Consider the following 24,457-nt stretch of genomic DNA (forward strand, 5'->3'; position numbering starts at 1 on the left):
TCTTTAAAGTTTAGTGGGTTAAAGTGCTTTGCTACCAACAGTAAAAGTTTTCTGATGAAAAAACTTAAACACATCTACACAAACTGACCAGCTGGTTTTTTACACGTTCCACGTGGCTTATATCTGTATGTCTTATTCCCCAGACTGGATATTGATTAGCATTGCAGTTCGTTGAATTTTGGAGCTATTCCATGCCCTGTTTTAGGAAGAGACAAACCTAAGGATGGTAAATGACCAAGGGGCTAAGGTTCTCTGTCTGAGTATTAGCAAAATTGAGACTAGAATCTATCGTTTCTATTTACTATATAATGGTTGCTGAGTGAATGTAGATTTGTCTTTTTTTTTGTTTTGCAAGAGCGTATCGCTCTGTCGCTCAGGCTGGAGTGCAGTGGCAAGATCTCAGCTCGCTGCAACCTCTGCCTCCCAGATTCAAGCGATTCTCATGTCTCAGCCTCCTGAGTAGCTGAGATTACAGGTAGACTTGTCTTCTTTACCTGAGTGCTTGGACTCTGGGACCAGACTACCTGGTTAAGAGTTGTGGCTCTGGCACTTAATAGTTATATAAACTCTGTAACTGTGCGTCAGTTTCTCTATCTAAATGGGGATATCATGCATCTCATAGGCTTTCCTGGGATTTAAATAAAGAGTAAATAAGCTGTCATGGGATGAAGGAAAAAAATAAGAACAGTGTCTGGACGTATAGTAAATGCTTCCAGTAGGTGTTAACTATTATTACTGTTATTGGCAGTATGATTATTATTTTCAGATCACTTGGTAAGTCAGAAAAACTAGTATTTCTCTTTGTCTTTCTCAGTAGTTCCTTCCACTTGTTTTTTTCTTGTATGTGTGAGACAGACTCTTGTAGTCAAACTCAGATTGTTATTTTTTATTTTAAAATATTTTTGGAATAGGTGGTATATTCACATCATTCAAAATATAGGTTTCTCTCCTATCCTTATCCCAGAGCCACCTAGTTCCCTTCCCCAGAGGCTGTCAAGAGGCCTCAATATAAACTTTTTTTCTGTGAAGACTTTTCTAATTCCTTCCACATCCAGCCCCTGCTGCAGGGCTTAATGACGGTCTCATCTATTGTTAGTGGCATTTTGCTTTGAACTTAGTAGGCTGTATTTATGGAGCAGTTTCTTATTTGTTTAGCCATGGCAGTGCAGCAGTACTTAAAATAGGCTGAGGCTGGCGCAGTGGCTCACACCTGTAATCCCAGCACTTTGGGAGGCTGAGGTGAGAGCTAGGATCACTTGAGCCCAGGAACAAAAGAACAACATAACAACATAGCGAGACTTCATCTCTACCAAGAAAAAAAAAAAAAAAATTTAGCCAGGCGTGATGGCACATACCTGTAGTCCTTCCTACCCACTCAGGAGGCTGAGGTGAGAGGATCACTTGAGCTCGCAGTTTGAGGTTATAGCCTGAGCAACAGAGCGAGACTGTCTCTAAAAAATAAAGATAGGTGAGGTCATTGTTCTAAGGATCCATTATGTGATGGTGGGGAAGACAGACACTAGATAATAGCAAAATAAGGTTTCAGGAAATGATAGCACTGTGTGGAAAATAGAGTAATATGGTAGAGAGTATGTTGGGGAAGGAAGGAGGATGGGAGTATTTGATAAAGTGGGCAAGTAGGGGACATGTGAGACTTAGGTGATAATGAGGAACCATCCATGGGAAGATCTGGGAAAGCATTTCAGGTGTAAGGAACACAAGTATAGGAGGCCTGAGGTGGGGATAAGCTTGGCATGTTGAGTAACGTAACACCCAGTGTGACTGAACAACTTAAGCCAGGGATGACTAGAAAGCAATGGGGTGTTGTCCGCATCAGTGACTGCCAGGGAGAGATGTTAATTGCGTACCCTGGCTGGTGGCATTCAGGAATAAAGATGTTGCTTATCCTTGCATTGGACTAATGATGGTCTTTGGAGTAAGACCAGAGTTTGCAGCTGAGCTGCTTATAAACAAGTTTTTGAACTCTGGAGTTTCAGTTTCCACATCTCTGAAGTGGAAGTAATGACACCTACTTTAAATAATTGGTATTAAGAGATTACAAATTTTATACAGACATATAATAGCTGCTCAATAAGTGGTAGTATTTGTGTGTGCATGCACCTATACATGCACTTTGGTTTCATTCTTGCAGTAGCAGAGGCTTTTAGTGCAGTTTCTGGTATTTTTCTGTTGCCACATGTTTTTGCTTAAATGTTTTTTTTGAGACAGTGTCTTGCTCCACTGTCCAGGCTAAGTGCAGTGGCACAATCATGCCTTACTGCAGCCTCAACCTCGTGGGCTCAAGTGATCCTCCCATCTCAGCCTCCCAAGTAGTAGGACCACAGATGTGCACCACCACGCCTGAGTAATTTTTAATTTGTTTGTAGAGATGAGGTCTTGCTTTGTTCCCCAGGCTGGTGTTGAACTCCTGGGCTCAAGCAGTCCTCTTGCCTTGGCCTCCCAAAGCATTGGAATTATTTTGAATTCAAAAATTCTGTGTACTAGGAAAGGGAAACAAAATTTAAAAAATTCTGTGGCAGTATTGATTGAATTGCCATTTTTTTCTGGTTGTTTTGAGACAGGGTCTCACTCAGTTGCCCAGGCTGGAGTGCAGTGGCATGATCTAGGCTCACTGCAGCCTCCAGCTCCTGAATTCAAGCAATTCTCCTGCCTTAGCCACCCAAGTAGCTGGGATTGCAGGCATGCGCCACCACATCTGGCTAATTTTTGTAATTTTTTTTTTTTTTGAGACAGAGTCTTGCAGTGTCGCCCAGGCTAGAGTGCAGTGGTGTGATCTCTGCTCACTGCAACCTCTGCCTCCCATGTGCAAGCAATTCTACTGCCTCAGCCTCCTGAGTAGCTAGGATTACAGGTGCATGCCACCATGCCCAGCTGATTTTTGTATTTTTAGTAGAGACAAGGTTTCACCATGTTGGCCAGGTTGGTCTCGAACTCCCGCACTCAAGCAATCCACCCACTTTGGCCTCCCAAAGTGCTGGGATTACAGGCATGAGCCACCTTCCTCGGCCAAATTTCCTGTTTTTTAAATGTCTTTTTTTCATAGTCTTTTATAAAAATGAAAATATGTAGATTTTAGAACAATTTGACAAGAATAGGTAACAAAAGTACACTGCATGTTTGTAAGTGATATCCTTTCCATCACGTTTTAGACCTAATTTTGGATCTTGAATTTAGAATATATGATGCCGTGAAAAGAATATATGATACCCGTTGTGTATTCATTTGATAAAATAACTTTTGTTCATATTTCTTTACAGAAATGTTATGAACAGAAGCAGTACAAAAATGGCCTCAAGTTTTGCAAGATGATTCTGTCGAACCCAAAATTTGCTGAACATGGAGGTATTGTCTCATGTGAGAGATTGCTTTAGGGAAATCAAATTCTAAAACCAGGGATTAACAGTGAAAGAAGAGTATTTCCCAGATTCCAAGGCCTTGCCATTCTCTATTAGAGTGCATAAATGTTCAGCATTTTTTTAATGCTTTATATGAGTCTTCTAGATTACCGGTATTATCTTTAAGTATATGTACTTAAGGATAAGATTAGGATGGTTGGTTTATCTATTGGGGAAAAATTGGAGAAAGTATGTATCAGTATGTTTATGGACCTGATTTCCTTTATTACTTTGAATAGAATTTTAAGTTTATACCTTGGTTTCCTGTGTGTAAAATTAGGACAAAATTTGCGATATAAAAGTATGAAGATATGGTCACCTGCACTTTATTCTTTGGTAGATGTGTTTTTTTTTTTAGTATGTGCTGACATTTACATATGATATTACTAATTTACCATTAGATTGCATATTTCGAGTTGTTTTTCTAACACTGGTGTTAATAAAGTTTGTATTTTCTTGTTGTATCCTTTTTCAGTCATAGCCAGTGTTAGAAGGATGGATCAGGATAGACATGAAAGTTACGATCCTGGCCGGGCGCGGTGGCTCAAGCCTGTAATCCCAGCACTTTGGGAGGCCGAGACGGGCGGATCACGAGGTCAGGAGATCGAGACCATCCTGGCTAACATGGTGAAACCCCGTCTCTACTAAAAAATACAAAAAACTAGCCGGGCGCGGTGGCGGGCGCCTGTAGTCCCAGCTACTCGGAAGGCTGAGGCAGGAGAATGGCGTGAACCCGGGAGGCGGAGCTTGCAGTGAGCAGAGATCCGGCCACTGCACTCCAGCCTGGGCGGCAGAGCGAGACTCCGTCTCAAAAAAAAAAAAAGAAAGTTACGATCCTGTAGCATAGCAATGCTGGTTGAGGTTACTCAGTATCAGACTTGGGTAATGGTTGAGATCATCTTATTGGGAAAATAGGCTGACCTTGCTCACTTTTCTAACACCATTTAAAAGATTCGTTGAAGGAATTGGAAATAAATCTTCATTTCATAGAATTAATTTTAAAGCTTGTTTTCAAGCTTTTTAGCTGTGGAACCTTTGTCCAAATGGAGCCTGTGGGAAAGTTCAATGTGTGAAACAGATAAAAGGTGTTGGAGAGGGGTTTGGACCACAGGATCACCATGTTCTGAATACCATAGAGTCTGCGGAAATCAGTTTGAAAATCATTCTTCTTGCGTAATTCCCTTGTGGATAATTCAGAGAATTATTTCATTCTAAACCATCTTTTATTAACTTCCTTACATATTTTTTGTTGCCACTACCATCATCCAGTGTTGTGGTCTTGAAATGTGAACTGATGTAATTAGCCTAAGTGGAATTTGTTGGAATAAACTTGCTATCAAAAATGAAGTCTGTTCCAATATTGAATAAAGTGAGGTTTAAATTATGTATATGTCTTTATTAAGGTAAATTGAGTGTTTTTGTGTGGTTGTAAATCAGATTGATTAGAATTGACCTTAGGTAAGAGCTGTGGAACTGCGATGGTAGATTTAATTCCATAAGACTCATGTCTGCTTTGTTAATTTTTTTTTAGACAGAGTCTCACTCTTGTCACCCAGGCTGGAGTACAGTAGCACAATATTGACTCACTGCAACCTCTGCCTCCTGGGTTCAAGCAATTCTCCTGCCTCAGCCTCCCCAGTAGCTGGGATTACAGGCGCGTGCCACCATGCCTGGCTAATTTTTATCAGAGACGGGGTTTTGCTGTGTTGGCCAGGCCGGTCTCGAACTCCTGACCTCAGGTGATCCACCCGCCTCAGCCTCCCAAAGTGCTGGGATTATAGGTGTGAGCCATTGCGCCTGGCCTGCTTTGTTAATTTTTTCAGCAGAGTAATATCAACCACTTTTACAGAGTCTTGTGAAGGGCAGAAGCCATTTTAGCAACTTTGAAACTGTGGAATTTCAGAGGACTTCGGCTGCTAAGCTTTAAGTAACTATTTAAATGTAGTTTTATTTTTTCTACTTGGAGGGAAGTTCAGACTGTGAGATTAAAAAGATGAATTGGAGCCGTAGTAATCCTTCAGATCTCAACTATTAAAGTACTATTAAGATAATCATTTTCTGTCATTTGTAAATAGAGTTTAAAAATTATTTTTCAGAGACTTTGGCTATGAAAGGATTAACACTGAACTGTTTAGGAAAAAAAGAAGAAGCTTATGAATTTGTTCGTAAAGGACTTCGTAATGATGTCAAGAGTCATGTCTGTATCCTTTTGCGGTAGTTAAATAGTTTGTTTTAACTAGTTTTTTCTTAATTCAAATTAAATTTGTACTATGAAAATTCCAAATGTACGTAGAAGAGAGAATTTAATGAACTCTGTGTATCCATTACTCAACTATAATCATTATCAACATTTTGTAATATTAGTTTCGTTTTTGCTTGTGCCCCTCCTCCAATATTAGTTTCATTTGTTCTCTACCCTGTGTTTATTTATTGGAGTATTTTAGAGGAAATCTTTATAAAATGTGTTTACTTCTGTTGTGCTTAGTGTTGGAGAAAAGTTACTTTGATAATTGTATGTGACTTGAAACCTATTTTTTTCTTAAACATAATTAACTGGATGATACTTTCCTATTACTCCAAATACTGACTTTTAGTTAATCGTATGTTAAAATTTGTGTGTCTTAAACTTTCTTCTAGACATTTTAGAAGAAAAACTTATTTTAAAACAGATTTTGCTTAATATTAATTAAGTATGATATTGGTTCTTCAGCTTGGTTTCTGTTAACACGGAGACATAGCTGTTACTTAATTTGATCTTTATAATTGTGTTTTTCTTTGGGCAATATCCCAGTGTGTAAAAAAAAAAAAATTTTTTTTTTGGTTGGGGAAGGAGTCTTTGTTACCCAGGCTAGAGCGCAGTGGCATGATCTTGGCTCACTGCAACCTCTGCCTCCTGGGTTCAAGCGATTCTCCAACCTCAGCCTCCCAAGTAGCTGGGACTACAGGTGTGCACCACCATGCCCAGCTACTTTTTGTATTTTTAGTAGAGATGGGGTTTCGCCATGTTGGTCAGGCTGGTCTCGAACTCATGACCTCAGGTGATCCACCCTCCTCGGCCTTCCAAAGTGTCGGGATTACAGGCATGAGCTACCGTGCCTGGCCAAAAGAAATATTTTTTTTAAAGGATGGATCATTGAATTTGACTTTCATTTGTTTTGCTTATCTATATGTTTATCTGCATTTTTTTTCACATATTGCCCTTGCATTTTAATTTGTTACATTTAATTCACTTAGCCACGTACTGGTATTGAGCACAAATAGTCTCAGTAGTGTTTTCACATATTTAGCTTAGGGTTTTCTCAAATTACTAAATACTTATTTCTTTATCCCAGTGCTTACCCCAGAGTGAAGAGAAGGGCATGTAAGTATGATAGTTCTATGGGGCTTTTGACTCCAAGATATGCTAAGACTTTAATTTATAAGAAATAAAACTTATTTTTTTGGACTTTAATATAAACTAGGAAATTAGATGATAGTTACACGTTACTTTAGAATTGGTTGACTGTAAATTTGTTTCAAAAGGTAGTTGCAGTTTTTGTATATATTCTGTTTCAAGACATCATGATGAAGAATAGGTGAATGTTGAGGTTGCTGGGGTAGGAAAGTGATGGGATAGAGGGTAGAAAATGTGAAGAATTTTTGCCAAGAATTCTTTAAGGTTACTTAAAATATTACAGAAAATTTCAAACATGTACACAAGCAGAGAGAACAGAATAATGACCCCCTCCCCATGTGGCCATTACCCAGCTTCAACAATTTGACAGTTATCAACCAAGCCTGATCTGGTTTCCTCTTTAACTTCCCCTCACTATTCCCCTTTCCCAGACCCCAGATCATTCTGAAACAAATTCCAGGCAAAATACCATTTCCTTAATGTAAGTTTTATATTAGATATGTAGCATAGTGTATTCTAGTGTCTGTATATGTCTTTGTTTCCTTAACTTAATAGGTTGGCATGTATATGGACTGTTGCAGCGTTCTGATAAGAAATACGATGAAGCTATAAAATGTTACCGAAATGCCCTCAAATTAGATAAAGATAACCTGCAAATTTTGAGGGATCTCTCACTGTTGCAGATCCAAATGAGAGACCTTGAAGGTTACCGAGTAAGTACTTCATTCTTAAATGTATGTGACTTTACAGTAGATATAATTTAAGAGCATGTGAATTCAGAATGAGGTGAGCATAAGCCAAGATCACATAGATTTGATTGTTTGTTAGAAGGTGTTAGACTGGGACCTTCCTCCTCAGTCATAGTTATGGCACTTTTTACTTGAGTATCAAAAAAGGATAACTGGTGGGGTGCGGTGGCGCACGCCTGTAATCCCAGCAGTTTGGGAGATTGAGGTGGGAGGATCGCTTGAGGTTAGGAGTTAGAAACCAGCCTTAGCAACATAGGCCAGACTCTGTCTCTTCAAATAAGAAAATTAGCTGGGCATGGTAGTTCACACCTGCAGTCCCAGCTACCCAGGAGGTTGAGGCAGGAGGATCCCTTGAACCTAAGAGTTGAGACTCCAGTGAGCCATGGTTGTGCCACTGCACTCCAGCGTGGACAACAGAGCAAGACTTTTTCTCAAAAAACAAAAACAAAACTGGTTTTTAAAACATTTTTAATTCATTAATTATTTTTTAAAAAGAGACAAGGTCTTGCTATGTTACCCAGGCTAGTCTTGAACTCCTAGGCTCCAGTGATTTTCCCACCTCAGCCTCCCAAAGTGCTGGGATTATAGGCATGACCCACTATGCCTAGCCATAGCTGTTTAACTGGAATATCTGTGTGCAGCTGCTATACTAGATTATTTGTAGGTTTGATGTTTACAAATTTGGTAAACTAATAGGGCTTTTATAATTGAAACCTAAACATAAAAGTAGCTTTTAAAAATTATTGGTTAGTAGATATTTTAAAAATGTTAGAAGGGTTGCCATAAATCAGTCTTTCTGTAGTTCAGACCTCTTCAGATTTGCATCTTCAACTCTCTCCTGGACATCTCCATGTGCTTATTCCACTTAGTATTGTAGAATCACTATGTCCAACATGGAATTCTCTTACTTTCTTATGAGAAGGAGGCCACTAGGTTCTAACAGTTTTCTTTAAATACATTATTTATACACTTCTTTTGCCCTCTACTGCCATATAAGCCCTCATACCCCATGCCTAGATTTTTGCAGCCACTTTAAGGGGTCTGCTGAACTTAGTAATAATAATGGCACGACTCTTCAAAGTGTGTATTTTTTTCTTCAGCTGTGCTTAGCAGCTTAGATGCGGTTGGAGTTAAAATCAGTTATCTTTAGGAATGAGGCATAGAAATTAAGAATATTGGCCAAACAATGGTTGCTAAAGTGGATTGTGAAATAAATTAAGTTGAAAGAGAGCTAGGCCTGGTATTATATGTCTTAATCCTGGCTACGTGAGAGGCTGATGTAGGAGGATCGCTTGAGGTCAGGAGTTAAGTCCAGCCTGGGCAACATAGGGAGACTCTGTCTCTAAAAGAAAAAAAGGAGAGCTGGTGGTGAAAGTGTGAAGGACCCAGGAAGTATAGATGCTGGTGGTGTCAAAGAACAAGGGTAGGAATGTCACCAAATGATAGTGTTGGCAGCATGGGAGCTGTGGGTAGAGAGTGAGATACCTAAATTTATGATTTCTGGGTGGCAGTAACTCGTAGGGTATGGCTGTGGGAGTGGGCCTCTGAATGGAGTGGAGGAGAAAATCATTAAAGATTAGAAAATCTTGGGACTTAGAGGATAGATTGTGGGATGGGTGATACACATTAGTTTTGCATTTGCCCAGGGTAACGCCAAGAGTTGGCAGAGAAAATAATACTGACCTACGCTTTAATAAAGGATTTGGGAATGACAGAGATGCAACAGTAAAAATAAGGGGTAGTGAGATGTTTGGGTGTTTCCCCTGGCTGTGTCTGTCCTGTGTCTGGCCAATTATTACAATGTATTTACACTGTAAATGCATGTAATTCATATAATAGTTTTATAAGTAGCAAAATGTGGTTTTAAAAAAAACCATCTTAGTCTTCTTACAGAATGTTTAGTTACCAAAAAAAAAAAACAAAACTCATTATTTAAAGGTAATTTAATAAGGGAGTCCAAAGGCATGGGCCCCAAAGATGTTTCAGTGACAGCCTCACAGTGACTATTACAGGATATTCTAGAACTTTAGTAATTTAGGTAAGAAACATAAAAAGTACTTTTATTTTATGCTGAAACTGATCTTTGTTGATATAGTTCATTAGAAATGTGTTAAAGGTTAGATTGTTTTCTTTAATGAAATAATGAGAATGTTTAGCAAGTTAAAATGTGTTTTTTTAGGAGACAAGATACCAACTTCTTCAGTTGCGCCCCACACAGCGTGCTTCGTGGATTGGATATGCTATTGCATACCATTTGCTGAAAGATTATGATATGGCCCTAAAACTGTTGGAAGAATTTAGACAAACTCAGCAAGTAAGAATTTTAACGTTTTCTTCTACCTTCACAAACGGAGTAGTTGACTTCTTAATTGTCCCTGCCCTCAAATGTGACTTGAAGTATTTGAGACCTATGGAAAACTGGAAAACTTTTTTACATAATTGGAAACAGTTAAAATGTAGGATTTTTCTTCTCTCTGGTTTTTTTTTTTTTTGAGAGACGGGGTGTTGCTATGTTGCCCAGGCTGGTCTCGAACTCCTGGGCTCAAATGATCATCCTGCCTCTCAAAGTACTGGGATTACAGGCGTGAGCCATCACGCCTGCCTCCACGTTTCAATGGAGAGTATTCTACATGTGGATTCAGCTGCAAGTTGATGGAGATGGTGCGGATTGAGTCACTTCACTTAGAGTTAATCCCCAACCTTGAGTCTCTTTTCCACTCCTCTGTTTATCTGTCATTTCATAATCTTGACCCTGTCTGGAGTTTTCCAGAACAGGTAGGCATTCTCCGTAGTAATTTCCTCTTTGTAGATGCTCTAGAATTGGGCTTCTTCCATCCTGTTTCACTTATTCCTTTGCATTCTGTTTTCTAGAAATTTGTTGAAATCTTATATAGTATCTTCTATTTATGGGTTTTTATGTTTTTTAATCTGCTATTTTTACTCTCTTAAGGGAGGAAATAAACTGTGTAGTAAGGCCGCCGTCTTTACTTAGGTTTTTAGCTTTTTACCTCACACCAGAGAATTCTTGATTAGAGTGGTTCTTTGTTTTTATCCAAGAATCAAGTTCTGACCGAAAGATAGTACTGTATCACATTTGGTGGACTTGATAAAAAACTTTCCTTTAAACACAAAATTACGACATTTTGATGGTTAAATTTAGGTGCTTGCAATTTCTTTCTTTCTTTCTTTCTTTTTTTTTTTTTTTTTTGAGACAGAGTCTTGCTCTGTCGCCCAGGCTAGGGTTCAGTGGCGCAATCTCCACCTCCCAGGTTCAAGCAGTTACCCTGCCTGCCTCAGCCTCCTGAGTAGCGGAGATTACAGGCCTCTGCCACTGGACCTGGCTAATTTTTGTATTTTTAGTAGAGATGGGGTTTCATCATGTTGGCCAGACTGATCTTGAACTCCTGACCTTGTGATCCACCTGTCTCGGCCTCCCAAAGTGCTGGGATTACAGGTGTGAGCCACTGTGCCTGGCCAATTTCTATTTTCTTTTCTTTACTTTTTTTTTGAGACAGGGTCTGACTGTGTTGCCAGAGCGGAAGTGCTGTGGCTATGCACTACAGTCTTGAACTCTTAGGCTACGACTAGGACTTGAAATCCTAGCTAGGACTTCTCCAGAGACTGAGGTATGAGGCAGGAGGATCGCTGGGACTACGGGTGTACCACTGTGCCTGGCAACGTTGGTTTTTTGAGACATAATGCTGCTGCATGTTTAATAGACTATAGTATAGTGTTAATAAAACTTTTTTAGTTTAGTTTTTTTTTTGAGACTGAGTTTCACTCTTGTTGCCCAGGCTGGAATGCAGTGGCAAGATCTTAGCTCACTGCAACCTCCACCTCCGGGCTTAAGCGATTCTTCTGCCTCAGCTTCTTGAGTAGCTGGGATTACAGGCATGCGCACCACGCCACGCTAATTTTGTATTTTAGTAGAGACGCGGTTTCACCACGTTGGCCAGGTTGGTCTTGAATTCCTGACCTCAGGTAATCCACCCACCTCAGCCTCCCAAAGACCTGGGGTTACAGCCGTGCACCACCGTGCCTGGCCAATGGAACTTAAATACACTGGGAAACCATAAAATTATGTCACTCACTTCATTGTGGTGACATTGTGGAACCAAGCCCACAGTATCTCCAAGGTATACCTGTAATTTTTCATTGATCTTTTATTCTGTGACCTTGCTAAACACTTTTATTAATTCTAGTAGGTTTTTTTTTTTTTTTTTTTTGTAGATCCTGTAGTATTTCAACCATTTTTATATTTGTATTTAGGATTTGTTGACCTGTATCACTTGCGGGTAGACAGAAGTCCCACCCCATTATTTGTTTTAAATAATGCATTCATTTTTGGTGCTGTTAATCACTCTTCTGTTTGTATCTGCTTGTGGGTTGCCTTCTTGTTTGTGCGAATGACTCTCCTGAGAAGGCAGTTTAATTAAAGGTCTGTAAGTGCTTTATATAATTATACAAATAAAGTAATTTGGTCATTTTTTTTCAGGTTCCTCCAAACAAAATAGATTATGAATATAGTGAACTGATACTATACCAGAATCAAGTGATGAGAGAGGCAGATCTATTTCAGGAGTCTTTGGAACATATAGAAACATATGAGAAACAAATATGTGATAAACTTTTGGTGGAAGAAATTAAAGGTAAGTTGGCTTCCCTTTTTTTAATGGCCTCAAACAGAAAACAAAAAGCTACATATTTTATTCTCTCCTAAGTCTTACATGACACTTGTTATGTATCTGGCAAGTTTCCAAACACTTTATTATTAAGCCATTATTAACTAGTTTAATCCTCATAACAACTCTATGTTGTAGTTATTATATCTATTTTGGAGATGAGGGGAACTGCGGAACTGAGAGATTGACTAACCCCAAGTCATACAGTTTAGTAAACTGGAGAGTGCTGGATTTGAATCCAGATTTCATTCCCTTAAGCGGTATATTATTCTGCCTTCATATTGAATATGTATCTCTGTATATCCATATGTAGTTAATTAAATACAGTGAGAACCATAATTGATGATACTGGGTCATCATGAACACAGAGGTCATTTATTTTCATTATGGGCTAATTATGAAGACAGGATCCCTATAGTTTTAACAGCATTCATCAACAAAGGGTCAAAAAAAATTTTCACAAAGCTTTGCTCATTAGTTCTCTTTACCTGAGCAATATTGTATTAAATTGAATGTCCAGCTAAAATAATAGTTTAGAACTAAAGTTTCATACAGTTGTAGGACCTCTGAAGTCTGAAGCTTAATAAAAATAATAGCTAATATATATTTTAAAACTCTCCTTCTATTTGAGCATGGTAATTGCTTAAACTGCTTTATTTCATTTAATTTTTTAGCACTTTTAAGATGGATACTATTTATTAACCCCATTTTATAGTGGAAGAGACTGAGGCTTAGAGAGGTAAAGGACTTGCCCAAAGTCATCCAGCTTTTTAAGTGGTAGAGTTATAGTTTCCAAGCACATCAACACATCCTTCTGACTTCAGAGCCCTTACTTTTTTCTAAAAAATAGACATTTTCAGGACAGTTTTAGATTCACAGTAAAATCTAGAAAAAGGTACAGAGAGTTGCCATATATCTCTGTATACCCACAGCCTTTCCCACTGTCATGCTCTGTGGGTTTTGACAAATGTATAATGACATGTATTCACCACTATAGTATTATACAAAGTAGTTTCACTGCCCTAAACATCCTTTGTTTCACCTTTCCATCCCTCATTCCTGCAAACCCCTGGCAACCACTGATCTTTTTACCCTCTGCATAGTTTTGCCATTTCCAAAATGTCATATAGTTGCAATCATACAGTATGTAGCCTTTTCAGAGTGGTTTTATTTTTGCCAGATCATTTCTTGCCTGAGAAAGATTGGCTTCTTTCACTTAGTAATATATGCCCTTTTTCCTATGCCCATTTCATGAGCTTCTTACTTTTAACCAGTATACTCTTTCTGGTTAATGTGTAGCACATGAGTGATTTAGTTTTTATTGTAATTAATATTAATACCAATATTAATGACACTTTTAAAAGTTATTGATAAAATATGGGTAAATAATTAAATATTCTGATTTCTATCTTGTTCCATTACTTACTGATGGGAGCAAAGAGGAAAAAAGGCAATTATTTTTCCTTTCTGAAATATTATTGTCGTTTCGTGATTAAATCTTAACTCCCTTGGGTTGCTGTTTCTCTTTCTTGATATTTGTCCTGTAGCATCAATAGGAAATGCATTCAATATAATCCATAAGTTAGATTATTTAATCTTAAAAAAAAATAGGGAATGCAGTTGTTAGATTATTTAATCTTAAAAATAAAAACAAATAGGGAATGCAGTTTTTGAAAAGTAAATATGGTACAGTGAAATTAATTCAAGTTAGTATAGGCCGTGAATGGTGGTTCACACCTGTAATCCCAACACTGGGAGGCTGAGGCGGGAGGATTGCTTGAGGTGCAGGATTTCAAGACCAGCCTGGGTAACATAGTGAGACTCCATCTCTACAAAAAATTTAAAAATTATCTGGGGCCGGGCGCGGTGACTCAAGCCTGTAATCCCAGCACTTTGGGAGGCTGAGACAGGCGAATCAGGAGGTCAGGAGATCGAGACCATCCTGGCTAACACGGTGAAACCCCGTCTCTACTAAAAAATACAAAAAAAAAAAACTAGCTGGGCGAGGTGGTGAGCGCTTGTAGTCCCAGCTACTTGGGAGGCTGAGGCAGGAGAATGGCATAAACCCCGGAGGCGGAGCTTGCAGTGAGCTGAGATCCGGCCACTGCACTCCAGCCTGGGCGACAGAGCGAGACTCCGTCTCAAACAAACAAACAAAAAAAAATAAAAATTATCTGGGTATGGTGGTTCATGCCTGTGGTCCCAGCTATTTGGGAGACTGAGAAGGGAGGATTGCCTGAGCCTGGGAGGTTGAGGCAGCAGTGAGCTGTGATTGTGCCACTAGCACTTCAGCCTGGATGACAGAGCAAGACCTTGTCTCAAAAAACAAAAATAAATCTGCAGATTGCCTATAGTCACCTTTATCCTTATATTGCTAGTGAGGGTAATTTGGGGGCCATTAATTTGAATACATAGCTCATGCTTTGTATTATCTACAGAGACAGATCATGGTATTATTTTTAGATTTTCACTGAACTTTGCAGGTCCAGAGACCTTTGATATTCACACAGTTTTCTTTGTGGTCATTAACTTTTTACGATCCTTTAAAAAGCTTTAAAAGTTGGAGATTTCTGCTTATGTATGAATATGTAGGGGTGTGTGTGTGTGTGTGTGTGTGTGTGTATGTGTATATATATATATATTTGTCCTATGCATTCCTTTGCTTCCTGGTAGTAGCAAGTAACAGATGTTTTTCGAAAATGAAAAATATGCTGTTGTCTTATTATATCTGGGATAAGCAGGGTAACAATTGGCCAGAAGATAATCGTGGAGGAATTGGGCACATTTAAAGTTTTCAGTAGCAGATATTTATATGTATTCATTATGTGACAGGCAATGTGCTAACTACCCACTTTTCTCCCCGTCACAAAGCTAGTTAGTGGTGGAGTTGGTAATTATTCCTAGTTCAGTCTAATTGTAGAGTTTGAGTGATATATAAAAATAGTAAAATAATAGTACATAAAACCTGCTATAATGTACTGCCTCCTCCAACATGATGAAAGGAGAAATAGGATGACTTGAAGACATTTTAAAGGGTTGTTTGAAATAGATTGTTTGGGGAATGAGTAATTTTGAGGGCAGGAAGCTGAGGTATGTTCTTTTTTGAGACTCTCCCCTTTATCTTGGATTAGGTGTGTTTCCATCGTATTAGAGAGGTCTGGGTCCTCATTCTCCACACCTCCTACTAATTTGTGTGGCTTAGTAAAAGGATTTGACCTTTTACCGACCCACTCAGCTAATCTGTACATGAACGTGGCTTGTGTGGTTTCCTATTATAAAGCGGTGTTTAGTGTTATAATTTCACTGAGTTAAACTTCTCCAGTTTTAGTGATCTTGAAAGGAAACAATGAGAATTGAGTGGAGAATTAATACATGAACTGATAGGAAAGATATATTCAAATCTTGTAGTAGGAAGATAGGAATGTTCCCTAGAATTATTTGCCAGTCTAATTTTGATGTGTTTGTGTGTGTCTTTAGTTATTTGAAAGGGTATGATATGTGTGTAATGCAAAAGTTTTTTTTACTAACAAATTAATGTCCTACGTATGTGTTTGGAGTGTAAGAGGGAGCCAAAAATGAAGGTTCACTTCTGAAGGCAAGCTTCTGAAGGCAAGCTATGCTTAGTTGCATAAACTGCTACACGTCCAAAGGGGAAGCATACAGAGTTCTGTCTTTTTAACCATCTCTTCATTGATAATGCTTAGTGGAGTCCCTGGGGTCGGATAGATAGGTAATGTTTAAAATGAATATGTCTTTAAACTTAATTTCAGGGGAAATACTGTTGAAATTGGGAAGATTAAAAGAAGCCAGTGAAGTGTTCAAAAACTTGATTGATCGGAATGCAGAAAATTGGTGTTATTATGAAGGCTTGGAAAAAGCTCTACAAATTAGTATGTAATGATTTTTCTCCTTTTTCTCATAACTACTGTTTTGAAGTATAATAAAATGTAAAGTTGTAATAATACTTGAGAACAAACAATTTTAGCATTAGTATTCATTTTTCCATTTAGTAAAATTATAGGTTAAACATGGGAGTGAAAATGAATTCAAATAGTTACACTTAAGTGTAAGTGCTTGCAGATATTTTAGGTCCCTTGACCCCTTACCTGTGATGGTGTTGGGAGGTGAGGCAAAAACAAAACAAAGCAAAACCAAAACAAAAAAAAATACCAATTTAGAGTAGAGACATGGGAAAGAAAATGAGCATTCCCTTTCTGGGAAGTGTTGTAACTATTTAATATTTTAAAACCATTAGACATTCATTACCGTCAACCTCTAAATAATAATTGGGCTAAACAATTACTGTTGAGGGTATTTGCTTTGATTTCAAACTAGGCTAATTTTTGTAGAGCAAAATGTTACATATCTTCCTTTGAAATTAGGTAACTTTGACCCTTTTTAGAAATCTAGTGTGAGTCCAAGACTTTTGTAATTTTTCATAATTAAGTGTTGGTAGGAACTGTTAATATTCCTAAAATCATATTTACTCATGGATAAATGTATTCCTGAAATAATTATGAAACTGGCTCAAAGATGTTGAAACAGCAGAATTTTATTTATTTATTTATTTTTTTTTTAGAATTTTTAAATTTAAAAAGTTTAGTAAAGCCGGGCGCGGTGGCTCAAGCCTGTAATCCCAGCACTTTGGGAGGCCGAGACGGGCGGATCACGAGGTCAGGAGATCGAGACCATCCTGGCTAACCTGGTGAAACCCCATCTCTACTAAAAACTACAAAAAACTGGCCGGGCGAGGTGGCGGGCGTCTGTGGTCCCAGCTACTCGGGAGGCCGAAGCAGGAGAATGGCGTAAACCCAGCAGGCGGAGCTTGCAGTGAGCTGAGATCCGGCCACTGCACTCCAGCCTGGGCAACAGAGCGAGACTCCGTCTCAAAAAAAAAAAAAAAAAAAAAAGTTTGGTAAACAGGTAGCTACCCACATTCATTTATAGTAGTATAAGCTATAAGAAAAGTTTAATTGTTGTATCCTCACTAGTATTAATTCAGATGTTCTTTTTATGTTTAAAATTTTACACTGCAAATTGTTAAAAGTTTATTTTCTTAAATATTTTTAAGAAAATGATTAAAATCACAATATTGATTAAAGTAATAATCTGAAGAAAACAGCAAAATTCATATGCATGAAGGTTGAAAACATGGGTTAACTATGATTTTTCTTTAAAGTAGTAACATTACAATTAATAAAAATATTTTAATGTTTTACTAAAATGAATAATATGTTCCATATATCAGGATTCTTGGTTACTATAAAATGTATTGATTACAAAACTAATTACACTACTTTATTGTTTTAGGTAACTTATGACCTTTCCTTCCTCATAGTAAGTTCTGGAGCTTCAACTTGTGACTTTAAGTAGGATATTGAATTTGTTTAGTTTTGTCTTAATTTGATTACATTTATACGGCTTGTTATATCTAGGGTAGTGGAGAATTTTTTTCATACTTGGTGCTTGTCTTTCTCTAAGATGAGGCATGAATATGAGAGTATTTTTAAAATATTTATATGCAGTAGGATTTATATATTAGTATAAGGGTCTTTAATATTTTGTGAAGTCTCCAAATTACTAACAGAGAGTGAGGGTTTTTTTTCCCCCCCACACATATCTTTGGTCTTAAAATCCAACCAAATTGGAGCTCCAAAACATATTATTGGGGGAAGGAATGAGTCTAAACAAGATCACACCTCTTCAAGCATGGTGTTTACAATCTTGATGCTTGATATTAATGTTGAGTGTCAATACTTATAAACACTACATTCACTACAGAGATACCTTGTCTGCTAGCACCCAGGGTTATTCTTAGGATAGTTATTTTTCTGTGGTTTAGACGACAGAATTTGGATTAAGATCTACTTAAAACGTTATAGTTCTAAAACAGGTTTGCTTTTTCTTAAAATTCCACTATAAATTATCTTATAGCTTATAAATCTCTTCTTGTGAATTATGCAGGACATTATTTTAGAAAGATAAACTACACCCAGATCCTGTTTGCTTGCATATTGTTGTTTCAGAGTAACAAGTAGTTTATGTATAGATACATCCTTTATGTGGTACTGTAAAATTAGGTGACTCTTGGGAGGGAAGATACAACTTTCTGTTAGAAGTATAATTTTGTCTTTTGGAAGGATAATGGACTTTCATTGAAGATTTTAAGTGTTAATGTTAACATGGAAGTTTAGTTTATCTTTTTATATTTTAAACATTTGCAATCATAATCCTAAAACTGTTGCTCCTTTGAGCCTAATCAACAGACATTATAGGCTTTTATGGGGATATATGTAGGTTTCTTTGGTTCAGAGTGTTTACGTAAGATATGTTATTAGAGATACATTATAAAAAGATTTTCTTTTCCATGAGTTGTATGCTAAAGGAATATAGAGAAGTGCAGCATATCTTGAGTCTGTGATGGCTTGTATATGTGATTTGGGTTGTATTTAGAATCTTGCAATGAAACAAGTTTTGGATTTCTCTGGAGATGAGTTTAAAAACAGTGACTTAACTGATTATAGTATTTCGCCACCACAGAGTTTTACATGTCATTTTTGCCAAAATTGAAAGCAGCTTTAATATTGTTAATGCAGTTTTATTTACAACAACATTTTAAAAGTTTGTTAGCATTTTACCATGGATAAAAGTTTTGATGCTATGAATCTCACCCATATTTACTGATAATAGGCACTTTGGAAGAGAGGCTTCAAATTTATGAAGAAATTAGTAAGCAGCACCCCAAAGCAATTACACCCAGAAGATTACCTTTGACTCTTGTCCCAGGTAATATTAGGATGTCTTTTATAATACTAATTATTTGCCGAAATTACTCAATGTTAATTTATATTTTGGAAACGTGTTTCTGTTAGGGAGTTTATGTCTACAGCAGTCTTGGAGTTGGGAGTGAACAGTTGTGAATTTATTATTTATCTGTTAATAAGAGTGTTATACTTCAATGTGTAGCTAAATGTTGATTTTAATATTTGAAGTTATCTATATAAATATAAAACTGCTTTTCTTAAGTTGATCTCATAGAGGTAGAAAGTAGAATGATAGATACCAGAGCTGGCAAGGGGGGTGTAGGGGGGAGATGAAGAGAGGTTGGTTAATGGGTACAAACATACAGTTAGATAGAAGGAATAAGTTTCAGTGTTTGCAGAGTAAGGGGACTGTAGTTAAGAACAATATATCGTATATTTCAGGATAGCAAAAGAGAGGACTTGAAATGTTCCCAACACATAGAAATGATAAGTAATCAAGGCGATAGATACCCTGAATACCCGGACTTGATCATTACACGTTCTGTGTATGTAACAAGATATCATGTACTGCCTAAGTATGTGCAAATATTATGTATTGGTAGAAAAACTGCTTGTCTTATGTGACTTTTAAAAAAGCACCATATTTAGAAGGTAAATTCCCTGTAATTAGTGACAAATTATATGTAGTATCATGATTTGAGTGGTAAAAGTTTTGAAGTTTTTTTTTTTTTTTTGAGTCAAGGTCTTGCCCTGTTACCAGGCTGAAGCTGGAGTGTAGTGGCACAATCACTACAGCCTCAAACCCCTGGGCTCAAGCTATAGTTTTGAAGTTTTATATCTTCTTTTTTGAGCATACATTCAAAGAAATAGTTGTGAGCTATTTGCACCCACCACGGTGTTTTAAGAACAGAATGTCATCATTCCCTCGGTTAGCCACTTTCCTGAGTTTTGCTTTTTATCATGCCATTACTTTTATTTTTAGAGCTCCATGTATTTTGTATTCCTGAAAATAAAAACAGCTTTTGTACTTTATATAACTAGGAGTACTCTGGTACGTATTCTGTGATTTGCTTTTATTGTACAATAGGATATTCATGACCTTGAGTCGAGTTATTGTATGTAGCTGAACTCATTTACTTTTGGGCTGCATAGGAGGTGGACAGTATATTAGCTCTTCAGGTAGCTAATATCTTTGTTGAGTTTTTTAAAAAGTATATGTTTTTGTTGAAGTCTTTATTTTTAGTTGTAAGTACTAGAGATTATGAATTGTATATTGGGACTTCTGGTATTTTGATACAAGTCAGACTCTACAAAGCTAATATAACTTAAACGTATTCTGGAGAGGTGAGGAGTATATTTTATATTCTCAGAGTGGCAAATATTTGTTTAAATTCTTGGGTTATAAGTTTATTTTTACCAAAAGATTGATGAAAATTAAAAATTTTTAGTTGGCTTGTGAAATATGTGAAATACCCTTTAGAAATGTATTTGATTAGACAGTAGATAGAAGTTGATTTTAAAAATTCATTTTATACTATTGCATTTCAGTTCCACATATGAAGAGTAGTATTCTTCTGATCCTCCATTTTTTTTTTGTTTTGTTTTGTTTTTGTAGAATACAGGGAGCAAATTTCTCTAATGTTTTCCAGGGAACATGAAGTCCAAGTGGATATTAATAGGCTTGGTGGGGAGGTTGTTGGTGTGCTTGTGCTTGGGCTGTTCTTCAGCCAAGTAAGTTTGGGAAACTGGGTTAGACACAGCTATCAGGTTTCTATAGGACTTCTCAGAGCTTTTAATATACACTTTGTAAATTTCAAAGATGGGAGTATATGCGTAGTGAGGAGTATTTTCCCTAATAAAAGTGTCTTGTGGAAGATGCTTAAGCTTACATTTCTGTATTTCTTCCTTCTCCTCTTTGTTTTAAAAAATAATAGCTTTTTTGAAATATAATTCATATACCATAAACTTCACTTTTAAAAAGTGTGCAATTCAGTGTTTTAGTGTATTAATCATGTTGTGCAACGATCATCTCTGTCTGCTTTCAGAAATTTTTCATGACCCCAAAAAGAAACCCCATACCTATTTCACTCTCTATCACCCCTCAACCATAGTAGCTGGCAACCACCAGTCTACTTTCTGTACCTGTGAATTTGCCTGTTTTTGGACCTTTCAAATAAATGGAATCATACCATATGTGGTCTTTAGTGCCTGACTTCTCCTCCTTTTATTGGTCTCAACGTATATTTTGTGTTTCACAATATATTGTGTGTGGGGGGGAATATTTCCTTGGGAGCTTTAAACTGCATTCATATGCTTCTTGGGAAAGAAAGAAACCTCGCTTAGCTTTAAGATTACGAACAAGACTTCTTTGTTCTCTTTTTCTCATTTGGAACATGGAGCTTCAGATTTATACTGCCTACATTTATTTCCATAGGCAATATAAGTTTGCTAAAAGCCCTCAATACGTGGCAGTATAGGGTAGGAAATACATTTTTACTGAAAGAGCCTAGAGTTTTTTTTACTGTAAAGTGTGATCTAGGTTAAAGTGGAACCATCCTAGACTCTTGGACATGCTGTCTTTGAAATGTCATAAAAGTCTTTTTACAAAACAGGTCTCAGTGGAGGGGTCTGATGGCATGGGCTTTCAAGGTCATCATCAGTTTGAGATTCTGACATATGTGTATTTACAAGGCTCCAGTGAATATATATAAAATTATGCAAATATTTAATTTTATCTGTGCAAAACCAAATATTTCATGATTTTTTTGCCTGTCTAGAAATGCTTTCATGATCAATTAGAAAACCATTTTGGCATTATCAAAAGCAGTAAGATCTTCCTCAAGAAAAATGATGCATCTTGAGAATGCAAGGTGAAAGTTTTGATAAAGCCTTTCCATTTTTTAGATAAAAGGGCTTCATACCACAGAACAATAAGGAAATTTTCTAACACCCGAAAATATTAAGTGCTCTAAAAATAATGAAGGGATAAAGGTACTTTTCAAAATAATTAGTTCAATTCATCATGTTCTATTATGCACTGGCTGAAGGGTAGAGAGAGGGAAGGAAATAATCCAGAGTATTAAACATAATATACTAATTAAATTTTGCTCCATTATTTAGAATGGATTTCCAGTGAATCAGAAACAGACTATTCTTGCTGTTTACACTAATTATTTTAGGAATTAGTATAAACAGGGACATCATGTTTTGGGAACATCATGCTATGTATCTATCTGAGAATTATTCAGGTAACCTGTTTTGTGAGCAGTAATGCTAAAGAGGCACATAATAATTGATGAAAAAAATGAGATGGATAAATCATAAGTAATTTGGGGATATGGTGTGTGACTAAGCAGTTGGGTAGCTGTGTCGGCTTCTTGTTTAGGTGATAAATTCACACAGTTGCCAATTAGGTAAAAAGTTTATAAGTTCATGAAGTCTTTTTCTTGTCTGTCCCTTGGCAACTAATTTTACTTCCCCTGCAGACATCCATTGTGATCAGCTGATGGTGTATTCTTCTACAAATATGTTGTGCATGTGTGAGCAAAAATGTGTGTAGGAGATTTGTTTAAGGTCACACCCCGCACCCTGCTTTTTGCAAACATGCGGTAGCATGGATTGATGGATTGCTGCGAACCTGGGTTTTCTTTCCACTTAACTCCGTATTTGGAGATTAGTCCTGGATCAGCACTTAAAGAGCTTCGTCATTTTTTTCATACCTGCACAGTCTAATAAATCAGATTTGCCAATGTGATCTGAATAGACTGAGAAAGTTGACAAAGGAGGAGTTCAGAGTAGCTTCTGCCGTGTAGATAAAAGGCTTGTTTTCTCAGCGGTTGATTGCAAGTATAGAAAACAAAATATTAACTCTAAAGTATAAAAACTGTCAGATATCAGAGAAGATGAGGCATTTATTGAGTGATTACTATATGGAAGACATTGTTTATTGTTATGTCTTACCTCGTTTGAGCCATACAAGTGTACTCTTGAGGCCAGTGATGGTATTGCCTTCATTTTACAGTGATAAAACTGAGGTTTTTAATGGACAAGTTATTTGCCCAAGGTTGCACACAATTAAGTGGAGAAGTCTGCATTCCTCTAAGAAACAGCGTCTCTTATTGTCTCCCACAATATTGTTAGCTTTTGTCGTACACCAGAGGAATTACTGGAAAGATGCCGTCTCTGAAACTGTTTTTGACTTTTAAAGAAGCAATGGTGTGTAATTTAACCCAGGATGAAGTTTTATGTTGTCTTCGTAATCTGTGATTTTTCAAAAGACCAGTATTGGCCAGGCGTGATGACTCACACTTGTAATGCCAGCACTTTGGGAGGCCAAGGCAGGTGGATGATGAGGTCAAGAGATTGAGACTATCCTGGCCAACATGGTGAAATCCCGTCTCTATTAAAAATACAAAAATTAGCTGGGTGTTGTGGCACACGCCTGTAGTCTCAGCTACTTGGGAGGCTGAGGCAGGAGAATTGCTTGAACCTGGAAGGTGGAGGTTGCAGTGAGCTGAGACCACACCACTTCACTCCAGCCTGGGTGACAGTGTGAGACTCTGTCTCAAAACAAAAACAAAAACACCCCAGTATTTTGTGTATGATCTAAGAGATTAGAGATTATCTGAATACAGTCTTTATAGTTAATGGAGTTACATTTTTGTATGACATTTAATTATATTGAGTATGCATGCATGTTTTGTTCAACATGGTCAGTCACAACAAATAAAAATAACCATTTTGGGTTGTTAGATTTTGTTGTGCAGTGTTGTGATTCATTAAGAAATCTTAGGAGGTCATTTCAATCATCCTACTTGAGGCTAAATCGTTCATGACATATATGTGTTTTTTTTTTTCCCCAAATGATTAGGTAAATCCATGTCCTTATGTATTAGTCCATACTGTCAAAAAGTTCTTATATCTCTGTATTTAAAATTAAAATTCTTTGAATACTCTCTGCTTTCAAAAGGTGATGACAAAAATCATTTGTAGGGGTTTAGCAATGAAAGAATTATGTACTTGATGTTGCAAACAGATTGTTTATTTTAGTTCTAATGTTAGAATACCCAGGGCTTAGTCTAATGTCTAACATCAATTTACTTTATTGTTGGCCTCACTCACTGAGATGTTAAGTTCTCTAGGGTAGAATTAATTTTTTTTTTTTTTTTAATTTTAATCACTGCTATATCCCCAATACCTAGAACAGTGCCTGGCATGTAGTAAGTGCTTGACACATTATTGTGGAATGAATGAATGAATGTTGAAGTAAATGACAAATTGATTTGGGAAGACATTTGCAAATACCAACTTAGTGTTTAAAAAGATCTTGTGGCTATCACTTGAATATAGTGCTGGTTACAATAGTCTGCTGCAGAGTGCTTTTTACATATCTGCAGGGTTTTGAGCTGTAGATTGAGTGTGCTGGTCAGTGAGAGATTAGGAAAGATATTTG

General features: G+C 37.1%; 1 protein-coding gene across 8 annotated transcripts in view; it reads left to right on the forward strand.

Annotated features, from left to right (window-relative positions):
* The window catches only part of NAA16 (N(alpha)-acetyltransferase 16, NatA auxiliary subunit), a 66,251-nt gene that overhangs the window by 2,289 nt on the left and 39,505 nt on the right, over positions 1-24,457 (forward strand). For 7 of the 8 annotated variants that reach the window (XR_639701.2, XR_639702.2, XR_002518324.1 and 4 more), the window contains exons 2-8: positions 3,279-3,363; positions 5,513-5,617; positions 7,366-7,523; positions 9,739-9,873; positions 12,055-12,208; positions 16,012-16,131; positions 18,932-19,027. Coding sequence is in view for 5 of the 8 variants with exons in the window: in XM_003913809.2 (XP_003913858.1) it covers positions 3,279-3,363; positions 5,513-5,617; positions 7,366-7,523; positions 9,739-9,873; positions 12,055-12,208; positions 16,012-16,131; positions 18,932-19,027 (853 nt within the window). In the remaining 3 variants the exon portion in view is untranslated. Of the gene's footprint in view, positions 1-3,278; positions 3,364-5,512; positions 5,618-6,540; positions 6,778-7,365; positions 7,524-9,738; positions 9,874-12,054; positions 12,209-16,011; positions 16,132-18,931; positions 19,028-24,457 lie in introns of those variants that run through there. The other variant, XM_021929564.2, reaches the window with a different exon arrangement.

Source organism: Papio anubis, chromosome 15, assembly GCF_008728515.1.
Source record: "Papio anubis isolate 15944 chromosome 15, Panubis1.0, whole genome shotgun sequence".
In the NCBI taxonomy this organism is placed as follows: Eukaryota; Metazoa; Chordata; class Mammalia; order Primates; family Cercopithecidae; genus Papio; species Papio anubis.